The following is a 23,758-nucleotide window of genomic DNA, read 5'->3' on the forward strand; positions in this document are numbered from 1 at the left end:
TTTTTTGCTGTATTAAACCTTTTATTAGTATATAATGTCCTTTGTCTCTTATGACCTTTTTTCATATAAAGTCTATTTTGTCTAATATTAATATAGAAGGCTTGCAAACCTTAATAGTATATACTAGGCTTTGCAGGTCACATTGGGTCTGTGTTGCCTATTCTAATTTTGTTTATTGTTTTTTTTTAAACCATTTTTCACTCTGTGGCTGTCCAAAAACAGGTAGGTTGCCAATTCCTACTTTATCTTGAACAGAAGCTTTTTAATTATAGTGAATTTATCCATCCTTTTCTTTATTGTTAGTGTCTTTGTAAATATGGTTTTTGTGGTTACTTTTTAAAGTGTTTATTTGCAAAGATGATGCTGTTCATGGTGCATTATGACCTGTAAAAGCAATCGAAAAGTCCACTGTCCATGATCCTTTACTAAATGCCAAATCTGTTATTTTGTTGGTCCTTATTATCACTATCAGACATAATCTTTACCTTTTTAGTCTGTACAGGTCATAAGATCAGTTCCAGTAGTCATGACTTCTCTGTTGTTATCTGCTTTTTACTCTCCTCTCCAGTATTTTATGTTAGACTATGTCCTTTTAAGTTTCATTTTAATGAATTCTTACCATTTCCTTGTCTTGTGTCTTTGTGAGTTAACCTCACTTCAGTGCCTGTTCAGAAGTTGCTTTGGGGTTCTTGCTATTTTACAGGATTTGTGCTTCTTTGTTTAATTTACTGGATTCTGTAGGTATGGATGACTTTTAATACCAAAATGCCAAAGAAAGAAGTGAAAATGAATTCTCACGACAGTATAAGATTCTAATAGGAAGTATTGTAGTCATTTTTTAATTCCTTAGAGGACAGTATGACTTGCACTTAGTTTGCAGTATCTTTCTCAACCAAAAAATTACCAGTTACTACTACTACTTTTTTTAAAATTAATTATTTATTTATTTGGCTGTGCTGGGTCTTAGTTGTGGCATGTGGGATCTTTGTTGTTGCGTACAAGATCTTGCTGTGGCATGCAAGATCTTTTTAGTTGTGGCATGTGGGATCTTTTTTTGTTTTTTTTTTTTTAGTTGTGGCATGCATGCGGGATCTAGTTCCCTGACCAGGGATGGAACCTGGGCCCCCTGCATTGGGTGCGCAGAGTCTTAACCACTGGACCACCAGGGAAGTCCACTACTTCTTAAGAAGCAAAATAAAATGAGCTTCTTTCATTTTTTTCTGTTGCTAATTGTAAAATACTTATGAGATCTGGAAATTAGAGTCACATAAGGGTTCTACAGTATGTGATTCATGTTTGTTTTTTTTTTAAAGCCAATACAGGAGAAAACCCTCAATCAGAATTTCTTGAAGTTGTATAATGAAACTGATATGTTCTACCTTTGCTCCACAGCTTAAGAGAGTCAGAAGTGCTACTTTTCTCTTTAGGATCTAGACTATTACTAGGTTCTGAATCTTTACCATTGCTCCTAGATCTTTATTTTTGTTTTGAAATTTGTATGTAGACTAAGTGTTATATAGTTGTGTATAATTTCTCAGGTCTTACGGAGTTGTGAATGATTTCATTTAATTTTTCCAAACTTAATGTGTTAAATTATTCAGATGAATTCATTTGTTCTGATTCCATGTTCACTGAAATTTTTTAAAAATTAACCACAATTTAGCTTACAAAGTAGCTTACTTTCTCTTAATGGGCAAATACACCTATTGGTCATCTCGGCAAGAGCATGAAAGTTAATTTTATTGTAAATATGTTCATAACAGCAAATATCCCCATGTAGATGCCAGCCTCCTTAAACATTACTCTTTAGTGTGGGGTGTATAAAGGAGGCTGACATGCTGGGAAGGGCCAGAAAAAGATGGAGAATTGTCTTTCTGAGAAAATAAGGCAATTAAAAGGAAAAAAATTCTCTAACTGTAGAAAATGACAACAGAAAGTAATGAGGTCATTGAACATAAAGTGGCTTAACTTAAACTATTTGCAATACTCTGGATAATTGTTTCAAGAGATAAAACAATTTGGAGTGTGGTGGATAGAATGGAAAAGATTATAAATTTTTAAGTATTTCATGAAAGAAATGCTTTTGAGGGAATATTACTGTTTTTTAAACAAGCAATATCTAATTTGAGGGAAAATATTTATCTACTTGTGAATATAATAATTTTTAGTTCTTTGTGACTTGTTAGGAATTAGGTGCAATTTTTACATATAAAATTTCCTTTCAAAAGTATGTAAAACTTAATATTAGAGACCAAAAGGATTATAAGCAAATAGTGAATTTATAGTTATCTTTATTTTAAAGTGATAGTATTATCTAACAAAGAAAGTTTGATCAACTGCTTCTATGAATTTTAAATCTTGCTGTCATGAATAAAAGGGCAGAATTTTACATTTATTGTTTTCCTTTTTTCAATTTCCTATGTATAGTTAAGAAAAAAATGAAAATAAATGAACTTTTTGTATTTTTAGGCCCGGATAGCATTTTTGCAAGGAGAAAGAAAAGGTCAAGAAAACTTGAAGAAGGATTTAGTAAGAAGAATAAAGATGTTAGAATATGCATTAAAACAAGAAAGGTATGTGTCCCTCATTTTCTTATATGAATAAAATAAAGTAGAACAATATTATTCTCTTTATGTATTGTTATACAGTGTATTTAACGCCTTTTGAAAGATACAAAGATTTGCCCAAAATACAGGATGATATTTTGATTTGATTCTTATATAGGAAAAGAAAAAAAGATTAAAATCTTTAAATTGAAATAATATCTTTTATTATAGAGTCCAAGTTTTTTCTGTTTTACAGATTAGGAAAAATTTATCTTTACTTGGGTGTATATTTTAGTTGGGCAATTTATCTTATTTTTTTTCTTTTACATCCAGTATATTGTTTTTCTCCAACTTCTTTTGCAAGTAAAGTTTAAAGAAACAGACATTCATATTATGCTTTATTTGTCATTGGAGAAATATATACCAGTAGTTAGTTACTTGCCTATGTAGAAAAGGAAAAAAAAATTGTTTTTCTTTCAACAATTTATTATTAAATTTTCAGGGCAAAATATCACAAATTAAAATACGGCACAGAACTGAACCAAGGTGATTTGAAAATGCCAACCTTTGAATCAGGTAAACTTGATTCTTCTGTTAATCTCCCCACCCCCCCCACCCCCACACACACCCCATGCAAGAAAAACTGGTTTAAGCTCATTTTTATGTAACAAACATGTTCTCTTTACCCCCATTTTGCTTTGAAAGCATCAGTTAGTTAGTTGGTTGCCTATTATAATACTGTCTAGAATTTGGGGAAAAATAATAAATAAATAAAAGTAAGTATCAATAGTGTCATCTACATAATCCCGAGGTTCTCTTATTTTTCTTGTTTTGAAACCTGTGTAAAACTGGGTGTATTTTTGGTTGTCATTAGAAGTGGAAGGTAATGAGTAACTCTTTGTACCACCTGTAGGCAATTCTTATCCAAGTCTATATAAGCTTAATTTTGTATTATTAAAAAGTTTTTTTTTTTCTAGAGAAGCTGTGATTAACTCATAAAGAAATTGCAAATTTGAATTTGGAAACTACGGAGGCAGCCAGATAAGGATAAGAGAAGGAAAACATTATCTCCAATTGGCCTTGCTGTTTACTAAAGTAGTGAGTGTGAGAGTAGTATCTGATGAACAGTTATGCAGGAAGAGAGGGCTGGATATAGGAAAAGGCTATAACAGTTTAGTGTTAATTTAGGGTTCCATATGATTACAATTTGAGTAATCTAAAAGTTTAATAAGGAAAGAATATTTTGATTTATGTTATATAATATTTGGGAATATTACTGCAATATTCTATTTCTGAGGTATATGTAGAACCCATTTATATACACAGTTTGATGGTGCAGGCAAATTGAATTCTATACTGTTCTTGGCTGCTGGTTACTAAGATAAGGAAAAAAATGTGTCTTTATTTTGATATACAATTTTTCTTCTCCTTGTATAGTTGTTTCCATTCCTAATAAAATCAAAGCATACATGGTAGGGAAAATAAAACAAATAGGGATTTTTTTTTAAGTTAAATGTTACAGTAAATTTTTAAAATTTAGCTAATTGATTTTGGTTTAACATCAAGTACTTAAAACTTGGCAGAAACACCCTATATGTACAACCTGCAGTTGATTTATTCTTAGGTCTTCTCCACTTACCAATTTTAGCACCACAACCGTATCTTCCTAGTTGTCATATATAAAATTAAGAGACCAAGATAGGAGTGGCATAGGTTTCCTTTGATCTAGCTTTTAAGTGGTTACGAAGACTCAGATGCCAGGGGGCAATATTATGGTCTTCTCCTTGGAAAAGCTATAATAAATGATAAAAAGATGGAAGGCCTGTATATTTTGGGGCATGTTTACTGCAGCAGTCCCATTATAGTTAGAGAGAGTACAGTGGTTTCACCATAGAGAAAACCTGATGTCTTCATAGCTTTTCTTTAACTCATTTTTTTCTAATATGGCTAGAATATTCAGAAAATAATCACTTTTTTTTTTTTTGGCTGCTCCACATGGCTTGCAGGATCTTAGTTCCCAGACCAGGTATTGAACCCGGGCTACAGCAGTGAAAGTGCTGAGTCCTAACCACTGGACCACCAGGGAATTCCCCACTTAGTATAACTTGAGGACTGTCCCCCTAACTTGGTCTGTATAAATGTGAGGAACAGCCCCACTGTTCCTGGAACTAGAGTCGGAATTGGCTAACTGGTCTTGGTACAAGTTGGTATAAAGGAAAATCATTAGCATGTAATCTCTCCTGCCCCCAGCTAAAATGAGAGAAAAACAAGTCTGTTTTTAGCTATATAAACTTAACTATTAAAACTTCCTTAAATTGAAGAATAAAATAACAACCAAGTATTTTATTTATAGGAAACAATAATAATAAAGTAGATTATTTTTACTGATGTAGAAAAACTACTCAGGATGTTTAGTGGAAAACAAACAAAGGAATGGGCAAAAATACACCATGCAAACAATGAGATAAAGTTATTTACATCAAAGTATAGAAAGAAATAAACATTAAATGAATCAGTGTTGCCTTTTATATACTTAAAATAAATCAAAATGTAAAAAAGAGAAAACGTACGAAATACTGTTATGAAAGAAGTACAAGGTATGTGTGTTTTTATACCCTTGTCTTAGTAATACCAGTATATATATCCTAAACTTAACTCTATAAAAGGGGGTGTATCCAAATCTGTAAACAGCTCCTATTTCCCTACATTTAAGGGAAAAAATCTACAACAGTAGACATATGGGTAAAAGACTTGAAAAGCCACCAATTAAAAGAGGATATCCAAATGGCCAATAAACATACGAAACGATGCTCAAATGTATTAGCTTATACAACTTATTTGAGGAAATACAACTTAAAACCACAGCACAGTACAATTAGACACCTACCACAATGTGAAAATGAAAAAGAGAAAATGTCATGTGTTGCTGAGGATGTGGATCAACCAGGATTTGCACACCTTCTGGTGTTGGAATTCTAGTTTGATAAAACTGCTCTGAAAGTGATTTGTCAGTACAAGTTTCCCCCAGTATCCCAAAGTAGAGCATTCCTGTTCATAAGCCAAAATGACATAAAACAAAGATGCAATTTACCTTTGGACACATCTTGCTAATGATGCACAAAATAGATCAAGATAAAGCACAGATGATAATAGACACAGTTCAAAGCTATGGGCTTGTTACGGAGCTTGGTGGTGCCTCTCTCGCTGCTTGGGGGTGCGTGCTGCCACTGTAACAGTTCACTGCAAAACAAATGCTGAAGGCTATTTTTTCTTTTCACCTTTTTTCATAAAGAGTGAAAATTCTCTCTGAATTTTTTCAGTTAGGCTAGCGAAAACAGGTACTAAATGTAGGTCTTTCATAAAAGCGAGGTGGCCTAAAGAGAGCTTTCGAAAAGCGTGGGATAACTGTATTGCTAAAGGGAACATAGCGTGTGCCCCGTGGCCCAGTAATTCCACTCCTTAAAATGTTCATCACAAGGCTTGTATAAGAATGTTCATAGTATCATTACTTTTAATAGCAAAAAACTGGAAGCAATTCACATGTTCTTCACCAATAGAATAGACAAATACATTGTGATTTTTAGTGTAAGGAAATGCTGTTTAGCAAAAAAAAAAGTGAATAAACTATAACTAGACTAAGCTATAACCAAAAGTGAATAAACTATAACTAAATTTTATGTGGATCACATAAAATTGAAAATTGATAGAAATGATTTCATATATATTTCATTCAAAAATTAACCTAGTGTTTAGAAATCAGGATAGTGTTAATATTCTTTTAGGAATATCTAGTTAAACTTGGGAAAGGGCACGATGAAAGTTTTTGGGGGTGCTGATGACATTTTATTTCTTCATTTAGGTACTGGTTACATGGGTGTGTTAAAAATTCATTGAGCTGTACGCTTAGGATGTACTTCAAGAATATTTTTACCAACATTATTTATAATAGTGAAAAATGGAAACATTTCAACATTAGGGAACTGGTTAAATTAAATAGGTATATACCTTCTGTAGATTATATAATTTTTTTTTTTTTGCGGTACGCGGGCCTCTCACTGTTGTGGCCCCTCCCGCTGCGGAGCACAGGCTCCAGACGCGCAGGCCCCGCGGCCATGGCTCATGGGCCCAGCCACTCAGCGGCATGTGGGATCCTCCCGGACCGGGGCACGAACACGTGTCCCCTGCATCGGTAGGCGGGCTCTCAACCACTGCGCCACCAGGGAAGCCCCTATAATTATTTTATATGATGTTAATCTATATTTATTGCCATAGAATGTTCAAGATACATTAAGTATTGAAAGCAGCTTGTAGTGCAGTACACACACTTTGACTTTTTTTTTTTTTTTAATTTAAGGAGGGGAGAAGCTGATGTTATTTTCAGATGGAAAATATGGAATGATAAAATCTCAAGTACTAACACTGTTGGTGATAGGATTTGGGGCAATTTGTATTTCTTTTTTTTAAATGTATTTTTTTGGCCAGTTAATTATGTGTTATATGTGATTTAAAAATAGGCAAAATGGTATAAATAGAAAAAGTTGTAAATAAAAAATGGGGGCTATTAGAATGAGATAATTATTTCTGGAAATTATAGATGTTTCTACGTGCAGGGGAAGAATGAGAAGATATTAATAACGGATTGTTAAGGTTAGAGAAGTAATACCTGCAGAGAATATTTGAATTGCTACCAATAACTGTTTGTTCATGTGACTCTGAGGAGTCTAGGAGCCTAATGACTGTAAGCCATGGTAAGAGTTCTCAACATAGGGCTTGTCTTCTATGGCCCTATATTCTTTGCTATATCATAATTTTTATAATGGGAAATTGCAGGAAAATATTTCTGTATCATTAGTGCCAATGAATAGTTTTAAATATCACTGTGGATATACTTGTTGAGAGCTTAACTCATCTGAAGTTATACTGTTTATTAAACTCTTTTTTAATGCATACACTTTGTTACCGGAGAATAAAATACGACTTTTTACATATAGTAAAAACTGTTTTCTGGTCTAACTTTTAGTTCTAAAAATGAAATCGACTGTATAGAGTCTTGTATGTAGCCTTAGAGTCTACTGATACAGACTCTAAGTTATTCACTAGTTTTATAAAAATATATCTAATTTCTAAACAATGTTGATTTTGAAAAGTTTATATAAATAGTAAATATCACTTTTTAATTTCAAAAGCATTCAACAGCAGAATTCTGGTAGTTAAAAAAATTGATTTCAATAAAATTTCATTTCAAAGCCTGGGCTTTTGATTTTTAAATCACTTGTAATAAAACAAGGAGGGTGGTGCCTAAGTGTTTGGACTGTCAGGATAAACACACTTTAAATGAGTGACCCACAGTAAACACTCAATAAAAGTTAATTTTCTTCTATCCTTTATAAAATATTTTGGTATATTCTTGTGGGACTTTAAAAGAACTTCGGCAGTATTATCAGGAGTTGAAATAACGTGTATGAAACTTGTCTTGTTTTTGTTGTTGTTGTTGTTACTGTTAATTTTAGAAGAAACCAAAGACACAGAGGCTCCCACAGCACCTCAGAATAGCCAGTTAACGTGGAAGCAGGGCAGACAGCTGTTAAGACAGTGAGTAATGGTTCATTTTCACCTTTCTTTAAGGATCTAGGTATGAAAGTGCTTCTATTCAGTCACTTTGCAAGTGAAAATTATTTAATGATAATGGGACAATGTGTATAGTTTTCATATTGCTTCTTTTTTGTTTTGTTAGATGCTTGGATCTTTTTAAAGTTTTGTTTCCTCTGAATGTTTCTCTAAACATTTCTCAGAATGATGTTTTTTTTCTTATTTGTGGAGTAGGATGTCATAAAGACTAGATGTCTTGAAGACCAGAACAAAAATAGGGAGTTCATACTTATAGACATTCTCATTTCCATCACTGGAAAATTTACATATTTGGTTTTAAGTGAGATTGTGACTGGCTTAGAGAAGCAATTTAACTGGTTATCAGAAACTTTTCAGAAGTGGCTTGCTAAATCCTGCTTCTACTTGAATCTTTGAGGAAGCTTTTTTTTTCGAGGAACCTTTTTGATGTTTGAATTCTTTGCCGTATTAGAAGTACTTAGGTGGCAAATATTATTGTCTTATCTATTCATTCTTTTCCCTTGTATTTTGAAAACTTTGGTACTTGCGTACTACTGAAATGTTAGGTAATTCAACTTTCTCAACTCTAGACATCTTTACCATCACTTCAGTAACCCAGTGAAGTGTGGTCAGACCCTTGATCTTGTTATAACCTAGAACTGCCCTACCTCTGGAATATTCCTTGATCATATTCCACTTTTCTTACTCCAGTTCCCATGTTATTTGTCCTGTGACCTTACTTTGATCTTTAGATCCTTGACTGTTTCATTTCCCTTATCTCCTTTACCTATTGTTGGTTTAATTTTTTTTTTTTGGCGGTGGGGTTTTTTTGTTGTTTCTTTTTGTTGTTTCCCTAGCTTCCACTTAGACCCCATGATCCTTTACCCTTTTGCTGGTACCCTTAACTTTCCTGCTGCCCACTCCTTACCCCCACCACCAGTCATTTTACTATACCTACCTGCAGTATCCCAGCCCTAATGAGTCTTACTGTTTATTGCTTCTGTTTCTAATTAATTCTTAGAGAAAAATCACAGAATTGTGTGAATGCCATTACACATTCACGGTTTCCTGTCCAAACATTGCATAGAGCCTTTTTCCATATCCCTGGTCATCTGCTCCCATTGCCCTCAGTGGATATTCTGAACTTTTACCACATCTCAGCCCATTCTCCCTTACTCTCATTAGAGCACCTCAAGCTCTACTTCACTGAAAGCATGAAGGCTATCAGGTGAGAACTGTCTTCACTTTTTGCTTTCCTTTCTGAAAATGTATTTAAACCTCATATTCATCATCTCAGTTTCTAATGTTCCATTCAAAGAAGTATTTATCAATCTGGACAGTTAGTGACTAAAACTCAAACAAACTTCAAAAACAGATTACTGTCTGGAAGGATGCTGGGATAGCTAGCAGAGTTGAGGGAAGTGCTGATTAACTGAGTGTTAGAAACTTAAGAGCTAGTGTATCACTGAAGATTTCTCAGGGACTGGAAACACCCAGGATATGTTCTTATTCTCTGGTGTTCTACTCCTCTGTGTATCAGTTTTATTTTCTACTGAAAACCACTTTTCTCCAGGTGGCAGGGGATCCCTTAATTTAGTCAGAATAATTTCTGAGGATTGGATTTGTCTTGACTTGATCAAATAACTGCCCACGAGTAAGTTATTTTTACCTGGGTTGTTTAAGATCTTGACAGTTCTTTTAGACCACATGGCTAGAGTGTGGTGGGAGTTTTTTTCCTCAAAAGAGGATCGCGTTTTTTAGAAGAGTATGACGGCTATAGAGAAATCAGTTGCACAGTATTTCTCTCATAAATGCCTAATCCCATTGCCTGGCTTTATATTGTGTCTCTTCTCATTTTTCTGTAACAGTAGTTTATCTCCATAGTCTTCCTCATTCATTTCTCAACTGTCTAGTTTGTTTTCCATTTTGATATTCCCCTGAAGCTTCTACCACAAACATTTATGAGAACCTTTTTGTTCATATTGATCTTTTGGAAATATTTGACATTAACTCTTCATTTCTTTTTGAAACTCTGTTTTTCTTACTTTCATGAAACTACTCTCTGCTTTTTTTACCCTCATTTCTCAAGTTCTTTCTTTTAATTTTCCTTTGAGTTTCTTATTCTTCCAGCCTTTTAGATGTTTGTGTCCCCAGGTTTTGTTTTTACTTATGCTTTTTCTCTGGGTAACTTCATTTAAATCCATGGCTTCAAATATCTCCAAACACTAATGACTCCCAAATCTGTACACCCAGTCCAGTCCCTTCTGAGCTTTTGACCTTCTTACCATTGTGCCTAATAAATGCTACCACTTTCATAGATACTACTTGATTATTTGATAGGTACCCTCTAAACCATATTCTGACCCTTTATTCTTCATTTTATTCAGTAGAACCACCATGCAACCATCCCAGCTAGAAACCTGAAAAATTTCCAAAATTCTTATATCTTCTTTTATTCTACTGCCATATTTACTTGTGTACCAAGTCACTAAGATATTTTATTTTTCTCACATTTCTCCTCTTCTCTAGTTTTAATTCTTGCTGTGTTAGTGTCCTAACCAGTCTCCCTGTCTTTAGCTTTCACTTAAAAATCCTCTATTATTTTGTCAGCAACATATAAAAAGAAACAAAAAAGGCTTCTTTTTAACATCTTCCCTCAGCCTGTCAAATACTTTAGGAAGAAATTTTAAAATTTGTCACACAAAGCCGTTCATGACCCATTATCTATACTTATGTCATGATTCAGTCCCTTTCTTCTTTTTCAGTCTCATCCTAGATCCTCTGTTAGGTACCCTGGTTTAGATAACAAGGAAAGTTTGAAAACTGCGGGACTGTAGGACTGCTATAAGACCTTAGATCCTAGAAGGAGAACTAATCTATCCATCAACCTCTGGCTAAGAGCCAGGGTTTAAACGTAGCATGTCATTGTTCTGAGGTTTATTTCTGTTCATCCTTTACCACTTTCTGGAATTTTTTTTTTTTAAGTAATATATATCATCAACTCCTAAAAGTTTTTTTAACGCTCTAGGTCTTTTTAGGCTTCAGGATAATTGGCCCTTAATTAGTGTTAGCCATCTATATGCTTTTTAAATTAAACTGTGGTTTGTAATCGGCTTTTTTTTTTTTTTTTGTAGAACTGGAACTAGAGAGAAGAAAGTTATTGAGACAAAGGAAGAGTAAATTTTATAGGATTATGGATTTTTCTAAAATTCTTTGATGTGATTTTGATTTGACAAGATTGCATGTGTTAACAATATGTGGGATTTAATATTTTTAATTTTCTCTTATAGATATCTTCAGGAAGTAGGTTACACAGATACAATATTAGATGTACGGTCTCAGCGGGTAAGATCATTACTTGGACTATCTAATTCAGAACCAAATGGATCAGTAGAGACAAAGAATTTAGAACAGATCCTGAATGGAGGTGAATCTCCTAAGCAAAAAGGACAAGAAATCAAAAGGTATGACCTATACTTATAGGTTAACATTGTTTATGTAGCAGGTATTGTGAATTTCTTTAGCTTCTTGTTATTGCTGTTAACAGTTATCGAAGCATGTAGAGTTCAGATTTAAAGATTCCTCCCCGCCCTGCAAATGGTACCATGGACAAAGAAACTTTTTATTTAGGTGCTTTTTAAATTTATTTATCTTGGGGCTTCCCTGGTGGCACGGTGGTTAAGAATCCACCTCCCAGTGCAGGGGACCTGGGTTCGAGCCCTGGTCTGGGAAGACCCCACATGCCGCAGAGCAGCTAAGCCCGTATGCCACAACTACTGAGCCCCTGTGCCACAACTACTGAAGCCCACATGCCTAGATCCCATGCTCTGCAACAAGAGAAGGCACCGCAATGAGAAGCCCACGCACCGTAACGAAGAGTAGCCCCTGCTCGCCACAACTAGAGAAAGCCCGCATGCAGCAATGAAGACCCAACGCAGCCAAAAATAAAATAAATTTATTAAAAATATATATTAAATTTATTTATCTTGGGACTTCCCTGGTGGTCCAGTGGTTAAGACTTCCTGCTTCCAATGCAGGGGGCCTGGGTTCTATCCCTGGTCAAGGAACTAGATCCCACATGCCACAACGAAGATCTCGCACGCGGCAATAAAGATCCCGCGTGCCACAACTAAGACCCGGTGTAGCCAAATAAATAAATTTTTTTAAAGATTTATTTATCTTAAGTTTTGATGCGAAGAGAATGACTGTAGTTCTGAAATAGGTGCAAAATTAAAATTAGAGGGTGATTTCATGTAGTTCAGAGTTATTTTAATGTCTTGATTTTTAAATTTTTGTTAGAGTGTTTTCAATAAATTATACTACTATATAATTAGAATAGTAATGGTTGTTTAGACACTAGTGTTAAAGAAACAAGGCTTTGCATTGTGTTTGGACTCAGAAAGCTACCAGATATACTTTAAAATTTTAATGTCTTTATTGATAGAGTTCACATACCATAAAGTGCACCCACTTGAAGTATATGAGTTTAATAGTTTTTAAGATAGTCACAGAGTTGTTCAGCCATCACCACAATCTAAGTTTTGAAAATTTTCATTACTCCATAAAGAAACCTCGTACTCATTAGCTGCCACTCCCCATTCTTTCCCATATTCCTCCCACTCACCACCCCTGGGCAACCATTAATATACTTTCTGTATCTATAGATGTGCCTATTCTAGATATTTTATGTAAATGGTTATTCTGTGAGTAGCTTCTTTTACTTAGTGTAATATTTTTAAGATTCATCCATGTTATAGCATATGTCAGTAATTCATTTCTTCTTACTGCCAAATAATATTCTTTTCTATGGATATACCACATTTTGTTTATCCATTCCTTATCCAATTGATGGGCATGTTGATTGGTTCCACATTTTGGAATAATGAATAATGCTACTTTGAACATTGGTCCGCAGGTGTGGACATATGTTTTCAAGTCTCTTGGGTTTATACCTAGGAGTGGAATTGCTATGTCATACAGTAACTCTGTGTTTACCTTTTTGAGGAATTTCCAAACTCATTTCCAAAGTGGCTGGACTATTTTACATTACCATCAGAAATGTTTAAGAATTCTAATTTCTCTACATCCTCATTAACACTTGTTTTCTGTCTACCAAATACACTTTTGATTATAGTACAGATTTGATAAATGCAAGCTGTCAAGCAGATGGAACTTTCTTTTCATTTTTTACCATTAGATATTACATTGAATTACATAGGTTGGAACGACAAAGAAAAGAGAGTGGAAAAAACCAAAATGAATTCATTAGTTTGGGTAGAGCTTAAGAAGTTAATAATATGTGCAGTTTATAAACTAGCATTGTTTCATACCTTAGATACATTTTATGACATCATGCAGTTATTTAAAGACTTTCAAGTTAACATAAGCCTTTAGTTATAGGTTTTATTTCTGAGAAATAAGGTCTCTTTAATAAAAACAATTTGACATCTAACAGAGCCCTTGTTTTCTTTACTCTGGATTTCAGGAATCATAGAGCTTTCATAGCTTTAGAGAAAAAGCAAGGATATTACTATGTTATTTTAAACTAAACTTGTCAGCTAACCAGGCTAAGTAGTTCTTAGGATTTATAACTACTTTAGAAGAACACAGTTTACTATATCACACCTGAATCTGAATTAAAAATCCACAACAGACTGTATCTTCTCCTTGTAAAGCTTCTTCCCTTTGCAAGATTAAGAGTTTAATAGTTTTTTTTTTCTGTTGTGGTAAAAAACACATAACATGAGATCTGTCTTAAATTTTAAGTGTACGGTGCAGTGTTGTTAACTGTAAGCACAATATTGTAGAGCACTTCTCTAGAACATTTTCTTCTTTCATGACTGAAACGCCATACCCATTGAATAGCAACTCCCTATTTCCTCCTTCCCCCAGCCCCTGGCAAACACCATTTGACTTTCTGTTTCTACAAGTGACTACTTTAAATACTTTATATATATTTATATAATATATGAATACTTTATATAAGTGGAATTAATACAGTATTTGTCCTTGTGTGACTGGCTTATTTCACTTAACATAATGTCCCAAGGTTCATCAGTGTCATAGCATATGACAAGATTTCCTTCTTTTTTATGGCTGAATAATTATTGAATGTATTTACCACATTTTCTTTATCCATTTATTCGTCGACAGACATTTAGGTAATAATTGTTTTTAATCAATGTGATTTCCTTCTTAATGAATATAGCTGTATATTGCGAGTCTGTACTAATGTAGGTGTATATGGTTCAGCTATGATCAGGGCCTTTGAAAATTCCTAAGAAATACGAAAATGACCTAACATGTTGATAGAGGTGTCAACAAAAAGATGTTTATCGTATTCTCATTTATAACAATAAAAAATTTGAAGCAGTCTACATGTTCAACAGTAGAAGAATGGTAAATTGTAGATCATATTATTAGAGACAGTATGCTTAATGGTTTAGAATGGGAACTCTGAAGACAGACTGGGTTTGAATCTGGACTTTGCTGCTTACTAGCTGTGACTTTGGGCAGGGTACTTTACCTTCCTGTGCCTCAGTTTCCTCATTTGTAAAATGGTAATGATAGGGTTGATGTGAAGAAGAAATGAATTAATGTAAGGCATTTGGAACAATGCTTGGTACATAATAAGTGTTAGCTGTGATGAAATATTGCTTATCCAGTTGAAATGTGACCCAATCAAGAGTAATATTTACTAGATTCTACTGAGTAAATGTCACTGTTGTCTTTCTTGGTTTATTCTTTGGTTTATTGTAGGGGGATGTTGTGGGTGTATAGTGTATCATATCACACAGCCTCCACCTTATAAGGATTCATTGGGGGAGAGAGTTCTCATAGGTCTTGTAACTGAAAAGCTGTGCTGCTTCTTAGTGATTGGTCTGATTTACCTTTGAACCTCCAGTAGTTGCTCTCTTTCTTTTTACTCTGACTGTTTGGAATCTTGCCATATTTGTGGGTTTCCCTTATCTCTAGAAAACACTGACTCTTTTTTACCCTTTTACTTACGAACCTTACTCTTCATTCTGTTTTCCCTTCATCTGGATATATAATTTTAAAAATTCTGTTGATTGCTTTTTATTGAATGAGAAAAGATAGGAAATAGTTGGCAAAGAAAAAAATTATTATAAAATTCCATAGATGTAGATGTCCACTTAAGCATGTGGATTAAAGGCAGATTTACTTGTGTGCCTTCTGGAACCTCTGTTAAAATATCAGTTAAAGACATTTTAAGACACACTGATTGACACATAAGGACAAAAAATTGAATATATAGAAAGAATGAGAGGATATACTGTCCATTAGATAGGGAGAACTTAATAATTTTGGAAGCTGGAAAGAAGAAAAGGAACAAGCCAATTCAAGTCCCAAAATGCCAGTAAAGTTCCAAAAGCTAAGGAGTTAGAGGTATCAGGTACATCTGGAGTCAGGTTTAGAGGGGGTTATTAATAGAGAATTAGTTTCAAGTTTATGTAAGAGGCAGTTAGAATCTTAAACCCCCTCTTTAATCCTGTGTAGCCGCTTGAACACCCCTCCCCTATCCCAAAGAATGGTGGTATATTTTCTGGTGAATTCCAGTGATTTCTGATTTCTTAAGAAAACAAGCAACTGTAGGGTGGGCTACTATACTGAAAACAGGAGGATTATCTGAAAATCTCTAGCTGAGCGGTGAGATTCCCTGTTTCCTTCTACTTGGCTTCAGGTATGTTGGCAGCTGGTCTTAAATCCCTTTCAGGCAGGAATATGATCACATTAATAGAGAAGACCTTATGATCTGACAGTTGGGATCTGCCAGTGAAATGGCTGGGATTCTGCCCTGTTGTTATACAGAAGTGAAGCTAGCTACTTTGACAAGCCTCACCCATGTACACAATATATCCAATTAGTTTTTCTGTGCCTCACTGTTAAATATTAACAGTTAAGGAAAGACTTTAATATGAAAATTGGAGACCAAAGGAACCAAACATAAAAAAGGAACTCAGAGAAAAGAGGGAGCAGAAGACTTTCAAAACTATAGTTACTCTTCTGAGAGGACTGAGAGAAGATAATACATCTATAAAACAGTAATATGTTATTGTATAAGGTTCAGTAAGAGATCAGAAAAGACCTAATAGAAATTTAAAAGTGTGATTTAAATAATTTTCATGTAAGACTTGGGAGATAAAAGACTCTCCCAGAAAAGAGAAAAGGGGAATTTCAGAGAGGAAAATCTAAAGATCAGTCCAAGAGGGACAACATCTGAATAGGAGTTTCAAAAAGAGAGAACAGGTAAACTGGTGTTGAAAAAAATTTTTTAAGAGTAATTTTAAAAAATTCTGGAATATATTTATAGAATGTGTTTCCAAGGATGTTTGTTTCCACATTGAAAGGATTTCGCCCAGTCACACTATAAAGTTAATTTTAAAAAATCCATACAAAGACCATCATCGTGAATGCTAAAAAGAAAACATCTCAAGAGAAATGGCATGGTAGCTTGCAAGTAGGGCAAAGTCTCAGACCCTTCACAGTCCATGGTTGCTTTAATTTCCATTTTGCTAAAGACTAATGTTGAGCATCTGTGTATGCCATCCACATATCTTTTGATACAGGATCTGTTTGAATAATTTCCCCATTTTTTCATCGTTTTATTTGTTATTGTTGAGATTTAAGTGTTCTTTATATAGTCGTTCATTAAATGTGTGACTTGCAAATATTTTGTCCCAATCTGTAGACTTTTCTTTAAATTCTCTATAGTGTCTTTCAAAGAGCAAAAGTTTTTAATTTGGGGAAGTCTGATTCATCTGTTCTTTCTTTTATTGATTGTGCTGTTTGACTTTTAAACCTTGTACGTGTATTGTTGTGATGAAATACAGTTTTTAAAACCTGAAACGTGAGTTCTCACTTTAGAGACAGGAACTTCTATCCAAGGAACAATAATACTTTATCAAAGTTCAAAACAAAACTCTCATGTCTTAAATTTTTTATTTTTCTGTCATTGAAGTGCCAATTTTGTCAAATATTTTCTTTGCCTTTCATTTAATCCCCAGATAGCGAGACGTATTACTAATGTTGAACTGAAAAGTATGTGTTTTGTTATTGTGGTAGTTTTTTGTTTGTTCTTACTAATTTGCACTTGAAAAACACATCTCTTTCTACATTCAGTGTTGATACAGGTCCTTGAACCATGTGCTGGATTAGGCAGAGTATAATAGACCTATTAAAACCCTATGTCTGGGATGAAGTGAGAGTGGCATGGACATATATATATACACTACCAAATGTAAAATAGATAGCTAGTGGGAAGCAGCTGCATAGCACAGGGAGATCAGCTCGGTGCTTTGTGACCACCTAGAGGGGTGGGATAGGGAGGGTGGGAGGGAGATGCAAGAGGGAGGAGATATGGGGATATATGTATATGTATAGCTGATTCACTTTGTTATAAAGCAGAAACTAACACACCATTGTAAAGCAATTATCAATAAAGATGTTTAAAAAAATAGTCTGAATTGTATTATATCCTTAATTTGGACTAAGAACCAATCAGGGAGGGAAAAAACCCTAACTTTTAGACTATTATTCTTTTTGTTACCATGTACTGTTCGTATTAGTAAGGATATTTGAGGTCATCTAGTTTAACCCCCCCAGTTTACAGGTAAAGAAGTTGAGGCCGAAAGGTTTAAGTGACTTGACCAAATTCAGGCAGCTAAGTCAGTGGAAGAGTTGAGACTTTAATTGTGAGAGTCTGTGTTCAGCTGAAGCTTTCACCGTTCTGTTGCAGCCTCTGTTTTTAGACATTTAAACAACTATTTGAAAACCTTTTTTGTACATAGAGGAGGAATTCAGATTATAGTTTTAAAATGACTTCGTAAGTAGATAAAAATAGATTATCACTGTTACCTATTATATGAGTGGTTCTGAAACACTTCAAAGTTTTTTTTTTTTAAGTAGTTTTTCTTTTTCCCCCTTAAGTATTTATTTATTTATTTGGCTGCGCCGGGTCTTAGTTGTGGCATGTGGAATCTTTTACTTGTGGCACGCAAGCTGTTAGTTGTGGCATGCGGGATCTAATAGTTTCCTGGCCAGGGATCAAACCCGGGCCCCCTGCATTGGGACCACCGAGTCTTAACCGCTGGACCACCAGGTTAAGTCCTGAAAGTATTTCTTTAGTATTTTAATAATCCTGTTTTCTAGGTAAGGAAATCTGTAAAATGGATTGGAATGTTCTATATCTGATTTACCATAACTTTAAATCTGAGCATCCCGATAAAGTTCAGTTTTAGTCGTAAACATTTGCACCAAGCTGTAAGAGGTTGTAGAGCTATAAGAAATGCTGAGTTTAAGTTGCTTGCTCATAATGGCTTTATTTTGAGAAATAATAGTACACTTGAGTGCCTAATACTGTAGGGTTTTTATTTTGATGCAGCAATTACTTAAAGTATTTTCATTGTAGAAACTTAACAACTGCTTTTATTGATAGATACTTTAACTGTAGAACATAAATGATCTTTCAAACATTTTTGTGTAGAATATTTAGATAATACATTATAAGTAAGTTTTCATTTGAATCTCTCTACTACCTTCAAGTACTATTTTAAAATAGGAGACAGAAAGAAATATTAGAATTAATCATTGGAATATTTTGGTTCATCATTTTTCCTCTCTTACAGGCCTTCTGGTGACGTTCTTGAGACATTCAATTTCTTAGAAAATGCTGATGACAGCGACGAAGAAGAGGAAAATGACATGATTGAAGGCATCCCAGAAGGAAAAGACAAACATCGGATAAATAAACACAAAGTAAGAATTCAATTTTCTATTCTTATTAGCTAAAATGTATGTAGTCATGTATTTGGAATAGAAAACTTCAAGATGTCTTTTGTTACATTGGGAGTGATCATTTATTATGTCACTTGGAAGTTTTATATAGTCAGTTCTTATTGAATTACCTACACATAGTACAAATTATTTGCTGTATTATAAATGGCAAGAAAGGGTCTGTTTTTATAGGACTAGTCCAGTGATTTGAAACTTTTTTTAAAAAGTTACATCCTTTCCACTCCTGTCACAATTAAGAATCACTGCTGAAGTCTCTCTCTTCCTGTACAGTAAACAAGTGGTAAATTGTAACTGAAGTGGGGTGGTACTCCCACCCTGGGTGAGGGAGTAAACTAAGAATTGTAAATGTACGTGTCAACACTTATTGTTTGTTAAGGATTAATAAAAATTTGCTTTTGCTCATAACCTAAGAAACAGGTTTATGTATTTTAGTGTTGATGCGGGTTAGCTATAAGAGCAAAAGTAGATTAAGTGAAATATGTGTGAATTGTCATAATAGTGTACAGTATTTCAAGTATGTTTTTAAAAAAAAAAAGTTGATGGGTTCTGTTGTGGTTCTTTGAGATTTTACAGTAATATGGGAAAAATGCCAGTGTTTCTCAGAAGCTTCCAGTCTATAAAAGCAGTTTTCAACCTTTCTGCCAAATTTCATGTGTATAACACACTCATATGTGGAGCATAGGTGAATAGAGATTTTGATCCTTCCCTATTTTTTTGTTCTGGGAAGCACTACTATAAATACCACAGCTGTTGACTTGCATTAATGTCCTTATTAACTATGCCATATCCTTATATGTTACGGACTGCCTGTGCAGTTCTCAGTGAATGAGGTCAATTCAACACAACATGTTAGAATGTAAGTTAGTGCATGGGTCTTTTGGTACCTGTGAATCTATTGTAATTAGAGAAGTTCTTTGTAAGAATCATCATACTTGAAGATTAAGATTTTAACCATTCTTATTACCACATTGCTTGCATCACATTTTATAACAGTGTTCACACAGCACTGTTGACAACCATTTATCTAGGGTATAATTTGGGATTGGTGAACTATGTGGAAAATCTAAAATTTTGTATCTAATCTAAAAATGGGAGTGCAAATGTAAAGATAATTGTGTAAAAACATAAAGGACTCCTTCACAACTTAGCATAAAGGTAATTCTTGGCTTATGTTCCATTTACAGATAGGTAATGAAGGTTTAGCTGCTGACCTAACCGATGATCCTGATACTGAGGAAGCACTGAAAGAATTTGATTTTTTAGTGTCTGCTGAGGACGGTGAAGGAGCTGGAGAAGCACGGAGTTCAGGGGATGGCACAGAATGGGGTAAGGTGATAAAGAAATGGGGGTGGGAAGTCATCTAGCCCTTAAAGTTGTATTTTATTAAATATAATATGTGGAATGTGTATATCTGAATGTATGGTGGCAGTTAAACTGAGAGCAAAGAGGAGAGTGGTATTGAATAATTTCAGAGTATTTTGCACCAATTTATTTAGATTTGGTGACTAAACTTTAATATATGGCTTTTGGTGGATTTTGATTTTTTGAAATTTGTCGATTTAAAGTTGAAATATTTAGTCAATTTAGAGATCCAATTCCTTTCTTCTTAGCAGATTTTTTTTAAAGCATGTATGTAGTTTTAAACATTCCTATGATTTAATTTGGTAATGAACCTGGGTTTCAAGAAGATAACTCTTTTCAGTATTCCTGTATGGTATTATCTGATTTATTGCTAGGAAGTAATAAAGCTACTAATCTTGAATTATAGCTCTATATTGAGCAAGATTTATTGAAGTATTAAACTTCATTACCTGTAATATTCAGTGTACAAATGCATTAGAGCCTAGCCTTTGGAAGTGATACCTACTGCTAATAATAATCCAGCCATAACTAAAAGGGATAAAACAGTTCTATTTATACAGGGTTTAAAAACCCATTAGAAAGTAAAATAAAAGTGTACAAAGTATTTTAAGATAATAGCTGAGGTCCAGTATGTTATTCCTATTAAAAATGTTCATTTAATCATCATTTAATATCAACACGTTACCTGGTAGGGAGAACTCAAATTGTGTTTACAGAGCTTTATTGGAGAAGGTTACTAAGTGCCTTAATGCGTATTTCACATGAATACCAAAGTTGCTTAGTTACTAGCAAGGGGAATTATCACTAGATTTTTATAAACTACTTTGGTAATAAGGAAACACACTTGGAGTTTTTTAAAATGCCTCACTTATATGTTGAAGCTGAATATTGCTAACAGCAGGAGAGACAAGACCTAAGAGGTAATGTTTATTGACTATCCTGATACAAATTGAGTACTTAAAAGATCTGAATTTTGTTATCAGCTTTCTCATTGTTTATGATTCTCAAGCATTGTTTTCAGATCTTTACTTCTGTCTTCTAAAGGGAAAGAGGAGACATACTAATTGAAAGTATTAAAAAATTCCACAATTACTTTCTAGACTTCGAATATACATTTTTGTACTTACTATTTGAAAATAGCTATGTTATAGAAATTTTCCCTTCTTAAGAATTAGCTTTGCTCAAGAACAAGAATTAACCTTGCTCCAGAAAAGTAAAAGTATGTTTTCTTCTAACTTCTCTGTGCAATCCATTCAAAGTTGGAAATACCTTATTTTTTTCCGAAAGTTTCTAAAATACTGTTTATTTTTTTCTGGATTTTAAAATAATTATATAAATATATTTAAATTGTATAACTACATAATTATTTTATAATTCCTGTGTTTTTTAGGAGGTTTAGAACCCACAGATACATGTGAAGAAGAAAATTAAAAATCACCTGTAACACTGCTATATAGAGAGAATCATGGTTAATATTTGTATCTTTATTTAACAAGGGTTTTGCTGCGTGCTGATATATAAACCACAGTTTCCACTTAATATATTATTCTTCTGCAACATCATTTTCAATAACTGCATAGTATTCTTGATGGAATATGTTCCACTATTTCTTTAACTCTGCTGTACTGTTGTACATTTAGATTATTTTTATTAAAGAAAAAAACGATCAAAAGCAGTTTTCAAACATCTGTATAGCTAAATCTTGGCACATATCCATTCCTATTTTCTTCACCTAAAATTGCTGGAAGTTTAACTGTCCATCAGAAGAATACATAAAAATTTCAGGAATGTAATTTGTATAAAATGGCATTATTTCTATAATCAAAGTACTATATTATGTGCAGTTGATTGTCTTTCTGTCCAGAGACTTCTGGCTGTAGAGCAGAGTTTCAAGAGAGGACCTAATTAGTGTGAATGACAAGTGTCGATACTTTATTTACCTTTACTGTTAATATTTGAGAGTGACCTGAACCTTCTTGTGTAATTGGAAGTAACCAACAAAGTCTCTTCCTTCTGGACAAGTCTAAAACACCTTTAAGGCATTTTAAGTTCTTGAGAAGGAAAGGACTCTGTTAAGAACAAAATGGTTCAAGTAGTTTCTTTCCTTAAGAAATGAAAATTATCAAAGGATCTATGCAGTGATTTTGAATTTATCATTTTTACTCAACAGGTGTCATACTCAGTTTTTTTCAAAACAAAGAGGCTGGATATACAAATACCCCTTTATATTTATTTAATTCATTTACTTAAAATTTGAATTTACTTACAAATGGGAAGGTGATGCTTTTCAGATAAATTACTGGGTAAAGGACACAGTTGTTGTTGTTTTTTAAAGTAAATAGTCTGTCATAATGAAACATCCCAGTATTCACCCACATTGGATAATCTATGTTATTTTTTATTTTGTATACTAGCAGTCTACTCGGGTACCTAATTTTGAATCCTTTTATCCTATGAAACCACTGCTTTTAGAAAGCTTTTAAATCTTTTTCTTCTTCTGTCATCTACATTAGGTTGTCTGGGTTTAATTTTAGTAGTTTTTACTTCTTGGCATAATCAGAAATATTGTGAGCATTTCTAATTTCGGTATTTCTCTCATGGAGACTAGGCATTTTAAAGTTGTTTAGTTATTGTCTCCTACACTTTGAAACTGTAGTCTGTAGAATATATAGGACTACAAAATACCAAATGTTTGTATTTAAATATAATGAATAAAGTACTGAATATTTGCATAAAGTTAGTTACCAATTTATGCTATATTAAGTAAATTTGTATAATTCCTTTGCTTTGGTAGTTAGAATCACCATAACAAAATTTTAGGCCTTTGTGGTTTTGAGTTGTCAGGGGTCATTTTTTTGGTGCATATTTGTGTTTTCTTTTAAACAAGAAAGTTCCTGCAACTGATTCAACCTCATTTCTTGGTATTTTTTTTTCCCCCTAGATTTTTTAAAAACAATTAATATGTAGAAGATTATGCTGCTTCTTCCATTTTGCTCTTAACTATTTCTTATAAGTAATATCAAATCAGCTGTTACCTACCAGGCAAGTTTCAGGATGTTTGTGCACATATGCATTCACCAACCTTTTCTTTGCACTGCCTTAAGTTTACCTTTGTTTTCTAGATTTGAATTTACCTTGCAAGTAGTATTTGTATTTTTCTTATGCTTATCCTTTTTTATTCCCTTTGCTTTTTCACTTCACTACCCTTTGCTACTCCAGTTAGAGCTATTCGCAGATTTATTTTTCTACAAAGGTCTTTTAAAAAGCATATTAAATTTTACTGTTTTATCTAACTTCCAGTGTAAAGTATATACCACTTAAATTTTTTGTTGTTGTTTCTATGAGGTTTAACAAAGTTTGCTCAAAATGTGTCCATTTGTCACTTTTAAAAGTAAGAATTGTAAGCTTTATTGAGTACAAGCGATTCT

The 23,758-nt window shown here is 33.6% G+C and overlaps 1 protein-coding gene across 4 annotated transcripts in view; it reads left to right on the forward strand.

The window, feature by feature from the left end:
* The first annotated feature begins 2,473 nt into the window (after positions 1 to 2,473).
* Positions 2,474 to 23,758, forward strand: part of STRN3 (striatin 3) — a 55,294-nt gene continuing 34,009 nt past the window's right edge. For 3 of the 4 annotated variants that reach the window (XM_024732662.1, XM_024732664.1, XM_024732665.1), the window contains exons 1-6: positions 2,474 to 2,573; positions 3,049 to 3,122; positions 8,057 to 8,138; positions 11,444 to 11,617; positions 18,800 to 18,929; positions 20,153 to 20,294. In XM_024732662.1, the coding sequence (XP_024588430.1) occupies positions 2,545 to 2,573; positions 3,049 to 3,122; positions 8,057 to 8,138; positions 11,444 to 11,617; positions 18,800 to 18,929; positions 20,153 to 20,294 (631 nt within the window). In that variant the 5' untranslated portion in view covers positions 2,474 to 2,544. The remainder of the gene's footprint in view (positions 2,574 to 3,048; positions 3,123 to 8,056; positions 8,139 to 11,443; positions 11,618 to 18,799; positions 18,930 to 20,152; positions 20,295 to 23,758) is intronic. The other variant, XM_024732663.1, reaches the window with a different exon arrangement.

Source organism: Neophocaena asiaeorientalis, unplaced genomic scaffold, assembly GCF_003031525.2.
Source record: "Neophocaena asiaeorientalis asiaeorientalis breed wild unplaced genomic scaffold, Neophocaena_asiaeorientalis_V1.1 scaffold216, whole genome shotgun sequence".
Taxonomy (NCBI): Eukaryota; Metazoa; Chordata; class Mammalia; order Artiodactyla; family Phocoenidae; genus Neophocaena; species Neophocaena asiaeorientalis.